The sequence below is a fragment of the Uloborus diversus genome, chromosome 10 (assembly GCF_026930045.1).
Source record: "Uloborus diversus isolate 005 chromosome 10, Udiv.v.3.1, whole genome shotgun sequence".
Lineage (NCBI taxonomy): Eukaryota > Metazoa > Arthropoda > Arachnida > Araneae > Uloboridae > Uloborus > Uloborus diversus.
The window spans coordinates 11,480,382-11,500,105 of NC_072740.1; the positions used below are offsets into that span (position 1 = coordinate 11,480,382).

Consider the following 19,724-nt stretch of genomic DNA (forward strand, 5'->3'; position numbering starts at 1 on the left):
AAAAAATCTTAAGTTCAGAATATATCTTTTCTGCTTTCCTCTGCATCAAATATTATCTTTTTGTTCAACAAAACAAATAATTTATAGTGGCAAAAATCAGCGCTTTTAAAGTATAACACTTGAAACACAAATTATAAAGTTGCTGACAAAAACAGCTTAGTGTCCAGCATCTAATAGACTATTTAAGTTAAATAGGCGTTTTAGAGTAATTGACGTAAAACGCTTCTTGTTTCAAATTATCAACTTTGAGACCGTGGAACTTAAAAAGTTGATTATATGTCGTGAGTGTCTAACCTGGACTTTAAACTACATCCAGTGGACTAGAACTACAGCTGTATCACAAAGCTATTGACTCGTCACGCACAGAGATATTGACACTGAAACTTGACATTTTTTTTTTTTTTTTGAAAATCATTAACTTTGAGACCGTTTAAACTACTAAAGCAAAGAGTAACCCATGTTATTGAGTACTATGCTATGGTGAGTAATTCATCTTATACTTATTTCCGAGGATCACTCACGGCTTTAACAGATATCCGGGCACAAGCAAGGCAAAAAAGTAACGAAAAAAGCATTTTCAGTTGACTTTTGCCCCCAAATTGTTCATGCTAGCATGTACCTAGTATGAAGTAGTATCCACATTTAAAAAAACTGACCTGGGTGACCCATTGTTTTTAGAGCAAAACGATCAGATATTTAGTACCGTATATTCACGACCTTAAGCTTTGACCTCTACTCAGGGACAAACAAATCAGATTTGAGAAAAAAAAGAAACTTCACTTTTCTAGTACTACAAACGCAAACTTAAATATTCGCGAAAATTGAAGACGTCTACTATTAAAAATATTCAACCTTTTAAAAAAATGATTCTTTAGAATATCGACTACAATAAACATTTTTCGTTGCATAGGAATTTAATTATGCATTTATGCTTGAAAATTATGAAATTCTGCCTTATTTTTCAAAAAATTACTATGAATTAGGTTTGAAGGATTGTTTTTCCCCCTCAGATCCATTCATTCGTGTTCTGTTGATGCACAATGGAAAACTTCTGAAAAAGAAAAAAACTTCTTCAAGACATGGCACATGTAATCCAGTTTTCAACGAGACACTAACGTTTGATGTTCCACCCAATCAACTTGACCATGTGATTTTCTTGGTTGTTGCAAGTCACCGAGACCCTCAGGATGAATCTCTTTCATCGCCAGATAGTCCTACATCACCACCAAACAGTTCTGGAGCAAGGAAAAGTCGACACATTGGAAAGGTAGTCATTGGTTCCTCTGTAAAAGGTTTGGCATTGAATCATTGGAGAGCAATGAAGCAATCGCCCAGAAAACAAGTCACTCAGTGGCACACTCTGAGGTGAAGATCATGCATTGAATATTGATTGAATGGATGAATAAGCCTCAAAAATAATTTCTGAAAGTTTTCAAAATTAAAAACATTTAATGAGATGAGGCAAAAAAAAATTATGTATTTATCCTAACTTATATTCTATGAAAAGGCAAGTTGATGTGTTAACATCAAGCACAAATGAACTAAACCTTAAGGTTTTAAAGAATGCAATTTTATATTTCTACTCTGTGCATTCTGTTACTGCTTAATACTTTTCTAAAAATGAAATGTAAAGTGATAATGTAAAAAATATTCAAAAGATTACATACTTAATCAGCATACTCTATTTAAGATTTAGTTATCTACAAGTTTAGAACAAAGATTGGTGAAAAAAAACCTTATTCACTTTCAAATTAAGTTTTGATACATGTGATCAAGTTTTATTTTTCTATAATTATTGACATATTTTAATAAATGGAGATTTTTGCATATTTTTTATTGTTGTATTGAAGAATCTAATCACAAGAGGCAAATCTGTATTAGTAATTTAAAACTAGAATTTTTTTTTCCCCTTTAATCGTCAAATTGGATTAGATTTTTCTCTCACCTTAGAGTCTTTAATCTCTATGTACAATTCCAGTTTTTCTCTTTCAGTAACTTTGATGTTAATTGTCTGTGTATGTGCAGTACACTTTAACATCATATGTCAACTTTTGTTTTTAGTGCAGGCAGCATGAATCAAACAAGAAGAATATGTCTTTAAAAGTTAAAGAAAAATGTATTCTGAAAATGTTGTTAACTACATGAAGTAAATTTTACAATATGTACCAGTATAGCTTTTTAAGAAAATTCAATATTTACAGTTACAACTTAATGACATCTACGGAAAATTTAATTTACTTATTATAGTTGTCTTAATGATTGCATTTTAAGATATTTTACAAATAATTTCATTAATAATTAGTGTACTGAAATACATAACGGTAAATCACTGCTTTGTGCACCTAACATTAATTTGATTTGAGGTTAGATTTTATCATGCCAACATTCATAAATTTTTGATAACTGTTTTTCTCCAAAAACCCGGATTACAAAGATGTCTAATTCTTTGAAGTCGGGCAATACAACACTTGGCAGTGACACTGATTACTATAAACAAAATTTTTGTTCGTTCAAATTTTATAATATGATTGAATTCATAATAGTTTATGCTGTCTGCAATGTTCCTCTATCTAGTCAGATGTTATTGGGTGACTTGTATTTTATTGTATGTTATTGTTTGTCTATGTGTGATACCTGTGTACTTCTATTTCCAATGCAGCCAAAAATAGCGAAATGTGATTTCTGTATATAGTTAATATCTTTACATATGGAGGTAATGAATAATAGCATGTACTATACATTAAAAGTAATATACTAATGTAAACATTTCTTTATTGTTGACATGAAACAACAAAATGCAAAATGTACAAGTTATACTGAAAGAATTATGAAAGTTGGTCTGTGAAAATTTTATTGTGAAAAGTTAAATAAACTTATAAGAGTTATGTTACAGAAAAGTGACTTGTCGTTTTTAGTTTTGAGTTAAATTTAGCTAAGAGATGTTACTAATTTTTGTTCATTTAAAATGTCTGAAAAAAAAAGGTTTATGTTAACAAAAAAAATATTTTACATATTATTTTTACTACATTTAAATGTATTCAAAGCTATTAAGTAAAAAATAGAAACAGGTAGAGTTCATGTACTTTCTAGAAGCAAAGTATCCATTATGGATCTAACATCCCCTTGGAAAATTATTAAATGCTTTGAAATAGACGCTTAGTGTGAACTGTCTGTACTAAATATTCCTGAAAAGAAAAGAATATTTAAATAAAAAAGGGAAGATTCTAAGTTTAAATGAAAATTCAAACTTCATAAGGAATTTTCTGGAAGAGTATTTTAGACAAATTTTAAAAGAGGCTAACATAACACTGAATATATAGGGTCTGGTGGGGGAAAGTGGTCAATGGGGTAAAGTGGTCATACGTCAAATAAATAGCTATAGCTTGGAAATAAATGTTCGAAAGAATGTGAAAAATTTATTTTAGAGTAGGGCAGTTAGAAACTACATTTTAAATATAAAATTTCACAACTGGCAAAATTTTATTTGGTAAAAAAAAAATATTTTGCGTGAACATGAAAAATTTTAAAATCTAAACACCTCTTCTAACTTCCTTGGGAAATTTTGTTTGTCAGAATTATGAACAGATTGACCCCACAAGAAGCTTCCTACATGTCTCAAGAACGCTTACTCATTAGCACTTAGCTGAATGTATTTTAGATAATTTTTTATAACAATTTAAGTAAGATGGGGTAAAGTGGTCATAATATTAGGCTTAACGAATATTGTTGTTCTAATGTCACTGAATCTTTAAGTATAAGGCAGATGCAAATTAAATATTAATTTTACTTAATATGTATTGTTTTTGCAGTAAACAGGGTTAAATATACGAGTATATACGTATATATACGCATATATACTCGTGTAGGCACGTACATAGACGTATTCACATAAATGCAACAATAAATACGTATATGGGTATCTGCAAGTATTTTTTATCCATACAGCTATACATTCACGTATATTCTCGCTTATACTTGTATATATACGAACACTTATATACTCAGGTAGACACGTATATACGTATACGTACTCGAGTAGACACTTACATACAAGCATAAGAAATACAAGAATACAGGAAGAGTTTAAACTCTTGAGTGAATTATTAAAAGGTGTTAGAGGGGAGAATAAAAAGCAAGACGCATAAGGAACATATGGTCACAAACACAATGTTGACACGCTACATGCACGCAAAGCTAGAAACTGATGGATGGAAAAAAAAGTCACAAATTTATATATTACACAAAGACAATTTTACACAACATTTTATGTCTTAAAAAAGTTTTAAAGCGTTTGATGAAATTTGCGGCCTGCAGTTGTAATACATGCGTCGCATTCACTGATCACTCTCTGTTGAAATAACGAGAGTTTTGAAAAACTTTCATCAGCCGCTGCGCACTTTTTTGCGATGCGTGTATTAGAGCTACTACAGGCCGTAACTTTTAACAACTGCTGTAAATATTTCTTAAAAACTGAAATGTTGGGTAAAATCCTCTTTGTATAAAAAAATTGTGATTTGTTTTGTATCCATCATTTTCTGGTTTTGTGTGCATGTAGCGCGTCAGTTCCTTATAATTCTTCTCTTCTTATCCTCTCCTCTCACACCCCTTAGATTTTTGCCCAAGAGCTTGGATTCTCTGTGTAGGCACACATGTATATAAGCTTACATACTCGAGTAAGCTTATATACTCGTCTATATACATGTACTGGTGTATACACGTAACTGTACGTATATACGTCTATGCAGGTATATAATCGTGTTTGCACGTATACATATGTATAGATTTGTGCTTCTCTATATGAGTAGACACGTACCAAAACACGAACTGGATGTATCCACGAATTAACTCGTGTATACCCGTATATGTGTGTATGTACGTGTATATGTGTATATACAATTTACAGTGGACGTATACACGTATATATGCGTGTATACGTCTACTGTACTCGTATATACTCAGATATGCACAAATATACTCGAGATACAAGTGCATACACGCATATGATGTTCGCTTACACGCGTATGTATCCGTATATACCCGTGGCACGTATATACTCGTGTAGATACGTATACATGCTTATACATTCGTGTATACACGTATATAGTTGAGTAGGCACGTGCATGCATGTATTTGATGCATATATGTATCTACTCATATATAAACGTGTTTACTAATGTTTACACGACACGTATATACTCGTGTATACACACATTTACTTGAGCATATACTTATAACTATAAAAATAACCGAAATATACAAATATTAGGGTTGTTTATAATGGTTTTGCATTCATTTTTAACTATGACCACTTTACCCCATGGTATAACCACTTTCTCCCACCCCATGGGGTAAAGTGGTCATAAATACATAGGGAATAGAAACTGCTATAAAACTGCTTATATCAATACTTATTTTCCTAAAACTCAATGTACCCTATTCTTTAATAATGCAATGTAAAATAAAAACAAAAAAAGTTTAAGTGTTTAAAGAATTTATTGTATTTATTATTCACCTAAGTTGAAAACCTACGATTTTATGACCACTTTACCCCACCAGACCCTATACAATGGACTCTCTCAAACCATACCTTCTGACGAAGCAATTTGCAGATCACAGAATTTTGAGAATTTCAGGCGACTGATTTGTTTGCTCATTTTAGAAAAATCATAGCAAAATTATTACCATTATCTACAGAAAAAACATTACTTAGATTGCTTTGTCATGTATCAGAAAAGTATCATCACTGATGAAGTAGTTCAAAATAAGCAAAGTTTTTAAGTATTTTAATTCATGCTTATGGGTCATTTTCCCTAAACAGTGTCATTTGCACAGGGCAGAGAGTGGTACTTAGAGAATAAAGGGGAAGATTGCCGTCAATGAACCACATAACAGTTTTCGATTTTTTTAGAAAGGAAATCCAACTCAAAGTTCACGTTAATTGTATTAATAATATCTCAGAATATTTCTCTTTGAATAAAAATATTCACTTTCATGATAAATATACACAATAAATAATGAAAATTAAACATAAATATTTTAGCATGTGGTCTATTCATGGCAACCGGTTGCTATGGATGGACCATCGATGGACCACATTCTCAAGTTAATGCGTAACTTACAAATATTTATAACAGGCGCTCAATAAACACTACAAATAGCAATAAGTTATAGAAAAAGAAATTTATTTTCTAAAATGTTTTATTTTCGAACAAGAGGGACATTAGAAAACCCCTGCACTCACGCAACACGCAGCTGTTGTCATCACATCTCGTTCACCACTAGATATTTTCCCAACCTGTGCAACACCGTTCTTAGATAATATCTTTGCAACCTCTTTTAAGCTGTTGGGAGTTTTGTTAAATTCATTTTGAAAATTTTCGTTCGACGCAAGATTGTACTTGCTCTCTAAACTGTCAAAGAACTTATTGACCATTTTATTACTGAAACCAGAAGCTAAGTCTCAAACTACCAGAGAATATAGTACTTACGTACTTTTTGTCTTAATTAAATCTTTGGGACATGTTATTTTTCTCGGCCTCTTGAAAAACCAATTCCCCCAATTTTTAAGAAGTAATCCCAAAACCATCTTCTTTGGTTTCAATTTATGAGTCACTAATTATATTCCTATTTCGAACAGCTTACTTCCTAAGTTTCTAATAAGTGACTAAGGAACCAAGCTGGAAGCTGATGTCATCTCATTGAAGCTGATAGCATCATATTACGGAGTGGGCTGATAAATGGGGTATGGCTGTTAATGTTGGGAAATGTCAAGTGCTACATTTAAGGCATGGAAATAAGTGTACAAGTTATTATTTGCAAGGTTCAATCATTAGTCAGGCAGAAAAAGTTACTGATCTAGGCGTCTTAATAAGTCAGGATTTAAAGTTCAGCCAACAGCGTAACATAGCTAGTAACAAAGCCAATAAGATGCTTGGGCTTATCAATAGATCTATTTCAAACAAATCTAAAGAAGTTCTTCTGCCCTTATATAGAAGTTTGGTAAGACCTCATTTGGAGTATGCTGTTCAGTTTTGGTCTCCATATCTTAAGAAAGATATTAATGTATTGGAAAGGTTTCAAATGCGGGCTACAAGGCTAATAAATGGACTTTCTCAATTAGACTATGATTCCAGGCTTAAAAGGCTAAAAACGTACAGTCTTGAGCAAAGAAGAGACCGAAAGGACATGATTCAGTTGTTTAAAATTATTAAAGTGAAAGATGTTACTGGGCTGAAGTTTAGCACTGAAAACAGGACAAGGGGTCATTGTTTTAAGCTATTTAAATCTCAGGCTATCGTGGATATTAGGAAATATTATTATTATAGCAGGGTAGTGGAACCTTGGAACAGCTTACCGGAAGAGGTGGTAATGAGCAAGGGAGTAGATAGTTTTAAGAGGGCCATTGATCTTCACTGGGGATTGTAAATTGACTAGGACCAGTCTAGCTGGGCCCAGAGCATGTTGCTGGTCGTCACTTTTGTATTTGTATTTGTATCAACGAACTGGTAAATAAAGGAAATTTATCTCACTAGTGAGTGACCGCAGCGTGGTGCGGTTCACATGAAAATCAAAGATAAAGTTTGGATATTAGCAGTAAGTTACCGCCGGTAACTTACTTGCATGGTAACTAACTCTGTGCCAGTAACTAACTCTGTGCTTTAATCTGAAAATTATAAAATCTGTCATTCAAGCTTTATCTAAAATCCACTAAGCACAAGGCATCAGCGAGCATTAAAAGGATTTAAAGGAACAAATATGTTTTCAATTTTTGTTTTTCGAAATTATAAGATTCAATGTTTTCATTTTCTCCAGAGCCAATTTGGAAAAGAAAATAATAGAAAATGTACTTTTCTTTTAAGTAGGTCAACGGTCTTTGTTAACCATTTCCTTTAAAGTATCGGTACTTTTCAAGGGGAAAAAGCATGAAAAAGGTGCGCCTTTTAAGGTCATCATTAGATAAAATTGATATTTACATGTACCAGTCATTCTTCTTTTTTTTTTATCACAATCTGAAGTATAATCCTATTGCACGTGCTTAATGGTCATTTTGTAGAGCTTGTATTAAGGGGTCTAAGGACCCTTAACCTTCAAAATGTTCGATTTTCTGGAAAAAATATATGTTATGCCTAATTTAATTCTGAGCAATTTGATACCTTATTTATTACCATACGCAAAACACTTTTCAAGTTATCGAAAAAATGCGTATACTTTCCCCCTAGAGATTTATGTTAACAGCAGTTGTTTAAGCCTCTTTTTCCTAGGTTGCGTTTTCTCAGGTTTCTCGTTTTGCGCGCATGATATCTCAGAAAGTTTTTTATATATTTCCGTAAAACTTTTTGTGCATGTTTGTCTGGTTTATTTTTATGATCTGAACCTAAATTGTTTTTTTAAATTCTTTATTTTATTTATTTATTTATTATTATTATTATTTTATTTTTATTTGTTTATTTATTTATTTATTTATTTATTGAAATTTTATAAGTTAATATCAAAATTTTCCAAAATTTTGGACGAAAATATTTTTATTTTTAATATTAACTTTTATTTTTAGTTAAAATTTAAATTCAGATCGTAAAAACAAACCAGATAAACATGTATGAAAAGTTTTACGCAAATACAGTGACTCCCAAAAGTCTTCGTACACCTACGACTTTCAATGAAATAGGCCATTATCCATTGGTTAGAATTAATATTTCGGAATAGGTATTTTATTATAAGATCTATGACCTATGTTTTAAAAAACTGCATGCCAATTTTTAATAAAACATTAAAAATATAATTTTTGAAAAATCAAAAACTAAAAATTGCCGGAAATTTTATCTCACAAAAGTCTTCGTACACTTTGAAAAATTTTCAAAAAACTAGTAAATAATCAAACTTTTTACAAAGTTATTATTTAGTAGAATATCATGCAGTATCAACAACAGCTTTTAAACGTTTGGGAATAGATTTCATTGTTTTTTTTTTTTTTTTTTTTTTTTTTTTTTTTTTTTTTTTTGTGCAATTTCTGAGTAAGTGTTCAGCCGCACTTCGAGTCTTAGTGTTTCTATTTTGCTTTTCGTTTCAATGGTGTATTTTCATAATCTAGCTACCAGATGTCTCCAAATATGTTCCATTAAGTTTAAATCTAGCAATTGAGGAGATATCTCTAAGCTTAAGGACAATTTTTGAGGCACCAAACACAAACGTGTACTTCTTATCGTTATTTTGATAAAAAAACAAAGTTGTTTCCGATTACCAAATTTTGGGCTAATAGTTTAAAATTGTTTTTTAAATATTTAAATGAACAGCATGATTCATTATTTTATCAAAATATTCCAAATTTCCAAGTCCTGATGCTGTAATGCACCCTCACATTAGAACACCTTCACCGTCCAACAGGGCCGATCCTAGGGTGTCGGCCGCCCGTGTGCAAAGACCTGATGTGCCGCCCTCAAGAGTAATTTGCATATTTTGATTAATCTTTAACGTCTATATAAATCTTTCTTCAAATTTCTGTACTAAGTTCTAATTTAAAAAGAAAGGAAAAAAAAACAGAAGAATGATGAACTTATAAAAAGGAAGACAAGTTTTTTAATAAGAAACTCCTTAGGTACAATTTATATCTTCTAAGAAAGTAATAGATACCAAAACTTACTAGTCTTAAAAACGCATTTTACAGTCTGTCTTCGGTGACATCAGAGGAAGGAAGGAGGAGGGGGTAGCGGGGGGGGAATTGCTCCGAGAAAATTATAGAAATTGGCGTATGAAAAATAGTTTTAGTTAATCTTTGGTTGTGTTCGGTTGCAAGGACAAAAGAATATATTCAAGGTGAATGGAGAAATTTTCGAAATTGACGTCAAATATCGCAATTTTAGGAACTTTTTCTAGACTTCAGGTGATAGTAATGTTGCAGTTTTCTCCTAAAATTCTTTCAAAATTGAAATCAGTTTGAAGCTATTTTTGTGACCATAGCGTAGGAATTATCGGCGCTCTTCCCGAAAATTTTCCGAAACTGAAGTTTTAAACAAGCAATTTTGGATTACCTTTGTTGACGTTGCTAGAGGGAGGGATATTCAATCGTCCCCCATCGAAAGTTTTCGAAATTGAAGTTCGCAAATTTAGGCTGTCTTTGGTGACAGTATGGGATTTAGCGACTTTCCTCCGGTATTTTCTCGGCACTATTGTTTCAAAAACCCATTTTTGGCTTATATTTGAAAACAATAGGAGAAACTTGAAAATATTCCGAACCGAAATATTTTTCAGAACTAAAATCCATTATAGGCTATTTTTTAGAAGGAAGGATTTTGTGGCTCCCAGGCGGATGTGTCTAAAAGCGCAATTTTATACTATCTTTGGTGACGTTAACGAAACTGGGAAGCTTCGGTGGATCTTAACGGATGTTTTTCGATATTAATATCAGAAAAATACAACTATAGACCTTTTGTCCACCTTACCTCGACGACTGATGGGTATGCCCTAGCGTGGTAGAAAGTTACATAAGCCAAGCAGTTCTCCTCCGGAATTTTTTAGAAATTGAAGTCCCAAAACCGTATTTTAGGCATTGTTTGATAACGATGGGACTAAGAGCGGGCGGTGCTTCAAGTGTGCCCTCACGAACTGTTTTTTGAAACTGAAGTCAATTTCAGGCTAGTTTAGGCCGGAAGGGTTCTGTGGCTCCACAGAACCGTCTAAAAACGAAGTTTTGTGGTATAGTGATTGCATTGGAGAAAAGGGGGATCCGGGGTCCTTCCTCGAAAGTTCTTGAAACTGGTGTTTGAAAAACGCAACTTTGTTTTTCAATAAATTAAGTGAGAGGGGGAGGGATTAGGGGGCCTTTCTAAAGATGCTAATTGGTACTGTCTTTGGTAGTAATCGCAAAAAGTCCATCGCAAAAATTTCGAAAAAGAAATCCGAAAAATGTCATTAAGCAATTTTTGAGGACAGTAGGAAGGGCATTCCTCTAAAAACACATTTTGAATTTTGGAGCCAACATTTTTAGGCTATGTTTGAATAAGTTAAGGTGGAAGGGGTGAATCAAAGACTTAATAAATAATTTTAATTGTGAATCAGAGACTTAAGATTAGTGGTTCAACCAGCGAAATTTTCCGAAATTTAAGTCCTAGAAACGCAATTTTAAGCCTTCTTTAGTCTCGTCAAGGAGGTCATGACATCCTTTTGGAGCTTCGTTTAAATTTGCTTCCCGGAACAAGGGCCCTGTCCTCCTACCTGATCTGAAACCGGGCATCTATTCGGGATTATAATAAGAAAAAATTGCCGTAAAGGGGGGAAATTACAAAATTTTAGTTCGTCATTCATATGTTTGACTCTCAAAGTTGTTGCAATTTTCCACTTTCTTTCCACGCATCTACGATTGTTGAACACAGAATTTGTTGTTTGAAATGCTTGCGAGAGTATCTAATCAGTATAGCTTTTTTTTTTTTTTAAATAAATAAAATATGTCTTCATTTTTTAGATCTATAAAAGCTTGGGGGGTAAACATTAGTGGTCGCCCTCGGTGCGTGCTCCTTTTAGAAGACACCCTTTCATGCTTCATGAGGGGGCCATTTCCAAACTCCCCTGTATCCATGCCTGATTACCGGTTCTGTCAAATTTTGCAACCAAATGAAGCATTGTGTGTAAAGAGAAAATATTAATGGATAATGAACCAACACAATGTTCCCAAACATTCTATTTTTCTTAAACTATGCTATATTGTCGGGAAATCGACACTTACTTTGATAATTGAACATTTAAAAGTCAGCATATTTATTCGACTAATTATAAGTTATCTTGTGAGAAATTCTTGAGGAATTTTTCTTGCTTATAAGAACTGATGCGGCTTGCGGCCGCCCCTTGCTTTGGCCGCCCTTGTGCAGTGCACACTCTGCACACCTGCTAGGATCGGCCCTGCCGTCCAACCAAGTTCTTAAGATTAAATTCCTCATTTTTTCTTCTATTAACAATTATACAACAATTTAACCCAAAATGTTAAATTTATTTTCATTTATAATTAAGACGTTGTTCCAAAACATTTTGAGCTTATTTATCATTGATATTACGACGGAAAGCGTAAGCTTACTGTTTTTCACACGAACAAGAAAATTTCTGCGGAATAGGTCCCATTTAATCCAGCTAATCAGAGAACTTGACGAACAATTTTAGGTAAAATTAAACGTAAAATGTTTCATTCAATTCTGCAGAAACTTTTTCAGCACTCAAATGTGTATTTTTCATGATTTTTTTAACTGTAAACCTCCGATCACGCATTGTTAACTTTGCCAGTTGACCTTTTCTTACCTTGTTTTCGATCCGATTCTTGTCTTTAAAGCATTTTATCAAGTACTTCACTATAGAATAGTAAAAATTACCTAATTTAGAGACATGTCAAACCAATTTATGGCTACTGTGAGGGGAAAAAATCAAATTTCGAATCGTGTTTGTTGTTTTCTACGCATACCTGCCATTTTAAAATAAGCAGAATATTAGGGAATAAATAGACAAAAAATTAACGGCAAATGACTTTACAGTGTCCTTACAATGCAAAAATAATAATAAAAAAAACACATATGATAATTTTTATCATGAATTTATTCAAAAATTGTTCAGTGTACGATGACTTTTGTGGCGTAATTTTTCCCTTTCTCTTCGTTTTTTGACAAATTTCAAAAATAAAATCTGGCAATATTTTGAAAAAAAAAACTACTGGGTTTTATTCAGAATGGAAGAGGAATGATGTGAAAAAAATTGGACTTTTGGTTTTACTACAAAATTTCAAGGTGTACGAACACTTTTGGGAGCGTAAAGAGCTGCTCTTACTAAGCTGTATGTAAGAAACTTTCTAAGATATCAATCGCGCAAAACGAAACCGGCACTTGAGAAAAAGAGGCTTAAACAGGTGCTGTAAACATAAATCTGTATGCGGAAAGTTTACGCATTTTCACGATAACTTGAAAAGTTTTTGCGTATGGTAATAAATACGGTATCAAATTGTTCAGAATTAAATTATGCATAACATGTATTTTTTCCAGAAAATTGAAATTTTTGAAGGTTAAGGGTCCTTAGACCTCTTAAGAGAAGCTTAGCAACATAAAAGTCATTAGCTAGAAGATAGCTTTAGGGAATCTCCAGTGAAATCCTGCCACAACAAACTTCAAAGGAACGCAAAATTTGTTAATTGTAACGGGAATTTCGTTATAATAGAACATAAATAATTTAATGAAAATCAGTGTTGATTAAAAAACGATTTTTTTCTTATTATTTTAATAGAATTTTTAAAATTTAAACATGTTTGAGTAATATTTGATACTAACAAATTAAACTGTTCAAGCTAAATTAATGTCTAAATCAGACACTTTCTTTTTATATTCAATAAAAAATACATTTTACTTAAGTTATCAGATTGGAAAATTTCATAATTTTATCCTCATCTGGCGACCATGAACCGGTGCGTATCTGAGTTTGACAAAAACTTGCTACAATATTAAGTCCCATATGCAGATTCTATTTTCCAGGCCTTTTTAATGATCAACATAAACCTCTTCCAATTTTTTCAAAAAAAAAAAAAAGAAAGAAAGAAAAAAAGAGAAAACATAATGTAGAACTAACTATACAGTCGAACTCGCTTATAAAGAGCGCGAAGGGACCGCAATATTTGCTCCTTATAACCGAGTGCTCGTAAAAAACGGGTTGGAAAAAAATCAGAAAAAATTACACATTCTTGTTTTCTTATTTTTATGTTTCCGTAGAGTACCAAAGAAGTTGGTTATTTGATTTGAACCGTCTTACTGTCTCATTTTTGTTAGTTTTCTAGGAACACGGAGTCCGTACAACATCGTTATTCAAATCCGCGGCTTCAAAATAGTTTGAAGTTTTTCTGAACTTTGGAAGGCAAGTATGTCGATATGGCTATTTAACTTCAAATTTCTTCACATTTCTCGTTATGGTAGTCGCTTTCATTTCTCATTCGATTATTAAGCAACAATATTATCGGAAATGAGAACATTCTCTTCTACAAAAACATGATTTTAAAATGCTCCTCTACTCCACTAATTTTAAAAAAAGGGCCTTCTCATCAATTGTTCTCATGATTTATGTCTTATCTGTAACTTTCAGTTGAATTCCAAAAGTTATTGAAATTTTCAAAAAAATTGAATAATCTTTTCCCAGTGCCGACATTTTATGAATTGTAAAAATATTGTTCGCTTTAAGCGAGTTTTGTTCCCATAGACGAAAAATTGTACCAACCAATGTTTTTGATTTCCTTGCTAAATAAGAGTTCTCGTTAAAACAGGGCTCGCTGTAAGCGAGTTCGACTGTATTTACTGTGGAAATAAAGAATAAAAATATCATAGAGCATTAAAGTATTTTCTTGAAATGTTGATTTTTTTTTTTGGAAAAAAGGACCCATAAAAAGGGGAGATTGGGTGAGGGGAGGAACACCTGCTTTTTGAATAAAATACACTGCTCAAAACAATTAGGGGAGCAAGCAAAAAAGTGCAAAAAACCTCGCGAGACAGCCACGTATTGGCATAAAATGGATAGTACACGCGTATCAAAGCACAATACAGAAAAAAGACGTAAAAAAGTTCGGAACTAAGCTTTAATTCTTTGAAAATATGGGAAAACATGAAAAAAAGGATTCAGGGCAACAAATTGGTTAAATGTATACGATGAAAAAAGGTACTGCTGAAACATGATGCATAAGTTTTAATAGAGCGTATGGTCTCCTCGAAACGAAGCATTAATTTCAGTCCTTTTCCGCGTCTTAAGTGCTGCCATCTAGTTACATCTTAACAAGTTAACTTCTATTTTGTCACAGTTGACAGCAAAATTAACGAAAAAAATATTGACCAAAATTTTGCTATAACTATTTTTTGAATACGGAAATGGTCAATTAAGGAGGAAAGCTTTTTTTTTTTTTTTTTCTTTTTCAGGGAAGGGAGGAGGAATTCTGTTCAAATGAATAAATGTGCTAGCTGTTCAAGCTACACAAAAATTAATGTAAAAATATGATATAAAATATAGCTATAAAGATCATTTTTCAAGCCCGAAAGAGCTTGAAATATTCAATAAATGAAATAAAGCTTTCAATCTAAATTTTGCTGTTTTCAGTAAGGGAGGGGTGGAGGGGGGATGATGAAATTAAAAAGTAATAAAAATGGAAAATAAAAATAAATGCCAATTGTTGACTTTTTTTTTCTTTTCACTTACTTATACATTTAACAATTATAGAAATAAATCACACGCGAAGAAAATACGTGCATACATTAAAATTAAAATAATCATATTTTAGATTGTTTATAAAATAGAGTTAAAACAATGACACTGCGATGAAAAATATCAAACGTTGTAAATGATCAACAAAAATCCCATAACACAATAAGAATTTATTTCTTGATAATTCAAACTTTTCTCATTACACTACTCAAAAATTGACATTAATAACACCTTTTTTATGAAAACATGGCGGAAATATAAATGAATAAATCAGTTTTGCTAAAAAGCATAATTTTTAGTATTGTAACGTTTTTATCATTAAAAATAAAAAGTTTAACATTTTTTCCTGAAAGCGAAAATGAATACATAAATAAATATAAAAAGATATTTTTTTCAAAAAGCTCATAGGGACGTGTTTCGGGGTTACAAGGAACCCCTTTTTCATTTCAAAAAAGATGTGAGCTTGCGGATTTAAAAACTCTACCTCAGTCGATTGTCTCTGCTCATATCTTTTCTGCAATAAAATAGTAAAAAAAAGAGCTCCTCTTGACTCCAAAATACGTGTCAGCGATTTTTTGCAAATTTATACTTGGAAAAAAAAAGAAACAAGCTTTTAAATGTAAACTTTAGCCCTTGTTTTCCACTAAACTCTTAGTGAGCTGAAAGTAAATGAAAATGTCTCAGTATCAAAAATAAATAATAGAAATAATAACACACTGAAGAGAAGAAAAATACCTATAATGTAACTAAACAAATATATTTTGCTAAAAAGCATAACTTTTATTAATGTATCAAGAAAAATCAAAAGTTTGAAAATTTGCCTTGAAGCAAAAACGAAACCAAATGAATGGATAAATATAAAATGACATAAAAATTGCAAAAACTCGTTGGCACGTGTTTCGGGGTTACAAGGAACTCCTTTTTCCTTTCAAAAAAGATGTGACCTTGAGGATTTAAAAACTTCGCCTCAGTCGATTGTCTGTACATACACAAGATGACACCTTTTCTGCGTTGAAGAGTGACTCCAAAACACGTGTCAGCAAGTTTTTGCAAATTTTTACTCGAAAAAAAAAACTTAGTGCTTGTTTGTAAGTCCTTATTTTCCACTAAACTATTAGTGAGCTCAAAGAGAATGATGGTAATACTACAGTATCGAAAATAAATAAGAGAAATAATAAAACACTGAAAAGAAAAAATGCCTGAAATAAAATTAAACAAATAAGTTTTGCTAAAAAGCATTACCTGTGGATATGCAAACATCATAACTAAGCAAAATTCGAAAATAAATTTTCTGAAAATTAAATTAAACAAAGTAAAAAAAAAAGCATAGATATACTAAGACTCTCGGACACGTGTTTCAGGGTTACAAGGAACCCCTTTTTCCTTGCAAAATAGATGTGCGCTTATGAATTTAAAGACTCTGCCTCAGTCTATTGTCACGACAGCTACAAGTTCGCATCTTTTTTATAATGAAAAAAAGGGCTGCTTTGTAACTCTGAAATCTGAAACATGTGTTCGGTTCCCCCCTCCCCCTTTTTTTCTTTTTTTTTTTTTTTGAAAACCTGCCCTTTTTTTAAAGTTTTGATTTAAATACTAAAGGTACTCTAATTATCCCCTTTTAATAAATATCTTTAGTTACTTTTCTAACATTAATACAGCTATTTGTATAACAACACATGTTGAAATTGGTTATGATATCGAACAGGAAGCACAAAATGATGGTGTGTTTTTAGCACTTGGAAAGATTCTAATCAAAGAAAAAAAATGATCTGCTAGAGGGGAAAAAAAGGGTGGGAGGAATTAGCGCCAATAATTTTACTGTGGATGAGCATAGTATGAATGCTCCTCATAATTTGGTTCTACAGCGGGATCGCGCAGAATTTCCTGTTCGATATCAAGTTTATCGTCAAATCGGTTTTGTCAAACTAATTTTTGTAATTTTTTGTGACGTTTTTGTGCGCATGGGGCTTTTTGTTTTACAAGGGATGCGTTGAACCTCTTTTTCTATTTTCCGTAGGGAAATAGCATTATTAATGTGTTCCCTGACGGCACGCAGTATTTCTTTATCGTTGCAATATTCCACTGACTTTTTCTAATGATATTATTTTGAGGCGTAAATTCGCTATCAGTTCACCCAAATCAGAGCAGCTGCTCCTCTTTATTACCATTTATTTGAATAGAAAATCTGTATTGCAATTATTCTCAAAGTTATTTTTAAGGATGTTATAAGCTAGTGGCAACCTTGTAAGATTTACGTTATCTTCAGGAGAAAAACGTGCACTAAATGAACGTGTTTGCAAATGAAAGTTTTTCAAACTGCATCGGGGCAATTTCAAGAACGGGAGTGCACAGTGCACACAGATGTTGCAGTACGAGCGTTTAATTTAACAGTTCTTCTTGAAATCAGGTTCTTTGATGATTACATAAATAGGGCTGTCAGCTGATGTAGTAGCTAAATGTATAGATTTTTCAGATATTACTTCCTACGATACTGGAGAAAGTTCTGTAACTTACCGGGGTGTGAGTGGGAGTTATAACGACGTCCTGTGGCGATTATTTATTTCAGTTGCTTTCCGTGTAGTTTTGTCTTTTTCTAACTTGGTCTGTCTATCTGTGACAAGTCTTTTAAAGTACTTTAAACTTTAGTAAAATGTTCAAACATTGATCAACTCTTCTTCCTTGTTTACCTTTCAGTTAATTTTCTCCATATTTTAAATTCATGTGAAATGCCTCCACATACACGTTGGTATTTATTTCAGAACCAATCCGGTAGCATTTTGCTCATTCTTCTTTCATTTACCATCCTGATTCAAAGTATTCACCGAATCGTCGGGTTTTTTTCGTTTTCTTTCATTTCTTCCTGTTTATCTAATAATGTACGTAGCTCTTTATACAAAACGTCTAATGTTTCCTTGTCACACATTTTTTTTTTTTTTTTCAAATTTGTGAGACAATCACGGTGAACATGCCAAAGACACAAAAGTTTTTTGGCTCGTTTTGAAAGACATCGGTCCAAGCTCTGTAGTATTGGGGAGCTTTGTCAGACATTATAATTTTAGAATTTATTTCTCCAACTTTTCTTTTGATTACAGAAAAAAATAAGTTTAGTGCAACAGCTGTCTCTCTATTGCCTAGTAGCCACGCCATTGGAATACCTTCTCTGTACTCATCAATTACTAACACAGTTATGAGGTTAAAATCATCTGGCATGGTGCCATGTGTTGCATCTAAGCGAATGAGATATTTAGCAATATACCTAGAAACTTTTTTTTAAGAAGCGCTCTGTACACCTACTATATTAATGAAAAATAACTTTATAGTACCATTAAATACAATATGTTTTTAAGTGCATGGAAAAAAAATCTTATATGTAATGCTGGCAAATACTTCAACATCTTCATGGCACTCAGTATTATGAAGACTTTTTTAATGTGCTAAAAACAAAATCGCACGAAAACTTGTTTCGTAGCTGCAGTTTTGGCACGCATAGAAAATATTACGACTGCTACACTGTTTCGTTGAGCTTTGAAGATGCAGTAAACATTTTTTTCGATGCTTATAAAAAACAGACTTTCTGAGAGATGTCCCACACCAACATTTGTATTATTTTGACGATGAATTCATCAAGAAGATGATGATCAGTGAGAAGATAACGAGTATAACTTTTCCTAAAAATGCGGTGCGGAAAGTTTTGTGCTAAAATATTCCCGCTAAAGTAAAGTTCAGCAGAAATAGTACACTGTGCTGGTTGGTCACAAAGCAATGCGTGCCACGAGGCCACAAAAAAAAAGAAGGAAGAAACAAAAAGTAGCACAGACGAAACTAATAATGCAAAGAAAAAGAATATATTGCAGGCAATTATTCATTTAAAAACGAAAAACTAGAGGGAAAAGAAGGGGGGGCGGGGAGCTACATCGAAGGGAAAAAATATTTGCATTGAATGATCTTTTGGAATTTTTCAATGATCAGGATACTGTGTAAAGTGATTGGAGAAAAGGGATTTAAATGAAAAGGGAACCCTTGAAACATGCGAAAAGAAAATGGTGTTCTTTGGTTTTCGCATGATGCACAGAAAGGGGGGGGGGATTAGGCAAAAAGAACTTTAGATAAAATTCTAATCGAAAAGAAAGGGGGAAAATCGATTTTTGGCCATGAGTCTTTAAATTCATGGGCTCACATTTATTTTGCAAGAAAAAAGGGGTTCATCGTAACTCCGAAACACGTGTCCGCGAGTTTTCGTAGATTTATGCTTTTTCTTTTACTTTGCTAAATTATTTTTACTTTTATGAAAATTTTGAAATTTTGCTTCGTAATGATATTCACATGTCTAAAAGTAATACTTATTAGCAAAACATATTTGTTTAGTTATCATTTTTTCATTTCAATGTGTTATGATTTCTATTATGTATTTTCGATACAGAGGCATTATTTTCATTTTTCTTTTCTTTGAGCTCACTAATGGCTTAGCGAAAAATAATTACTACTAAAATTTTTTTCCCCCAAGTATAAATTTGAAAAAACTCGCC

The 19,724-nt window shown here is 32.3% G+C and overlaps 1 protein-coding gene across 2 annotated transcripts in view; it reads left to right on the forward strand.

Annotated features, from left to right (window-relative positions):
• Positions 1-2,893, forward strand: part of LOC129231479 (synaptotagmin-5-like) — a 174,542-nt gene extending 171,649 nt beyond the window's left edge. For both annotated transcript variants that reach the window (XM_054865806.1, XM_054865805.1), the window contains exon 7: positions 1,011-2,893. In XM_054865806.1, the coding sequence (XP_054721781.1) occupies positions 1,011-1,369 (359 nt within the window). In that variant the 3' untranslated portion in view covers positions 1,370-2,893. The remainder of the gene's footprint in view (positions 1-1,010) is intronic.
• Positions 2,894-19,724: the final 16,831 nt, after the last annotated feature.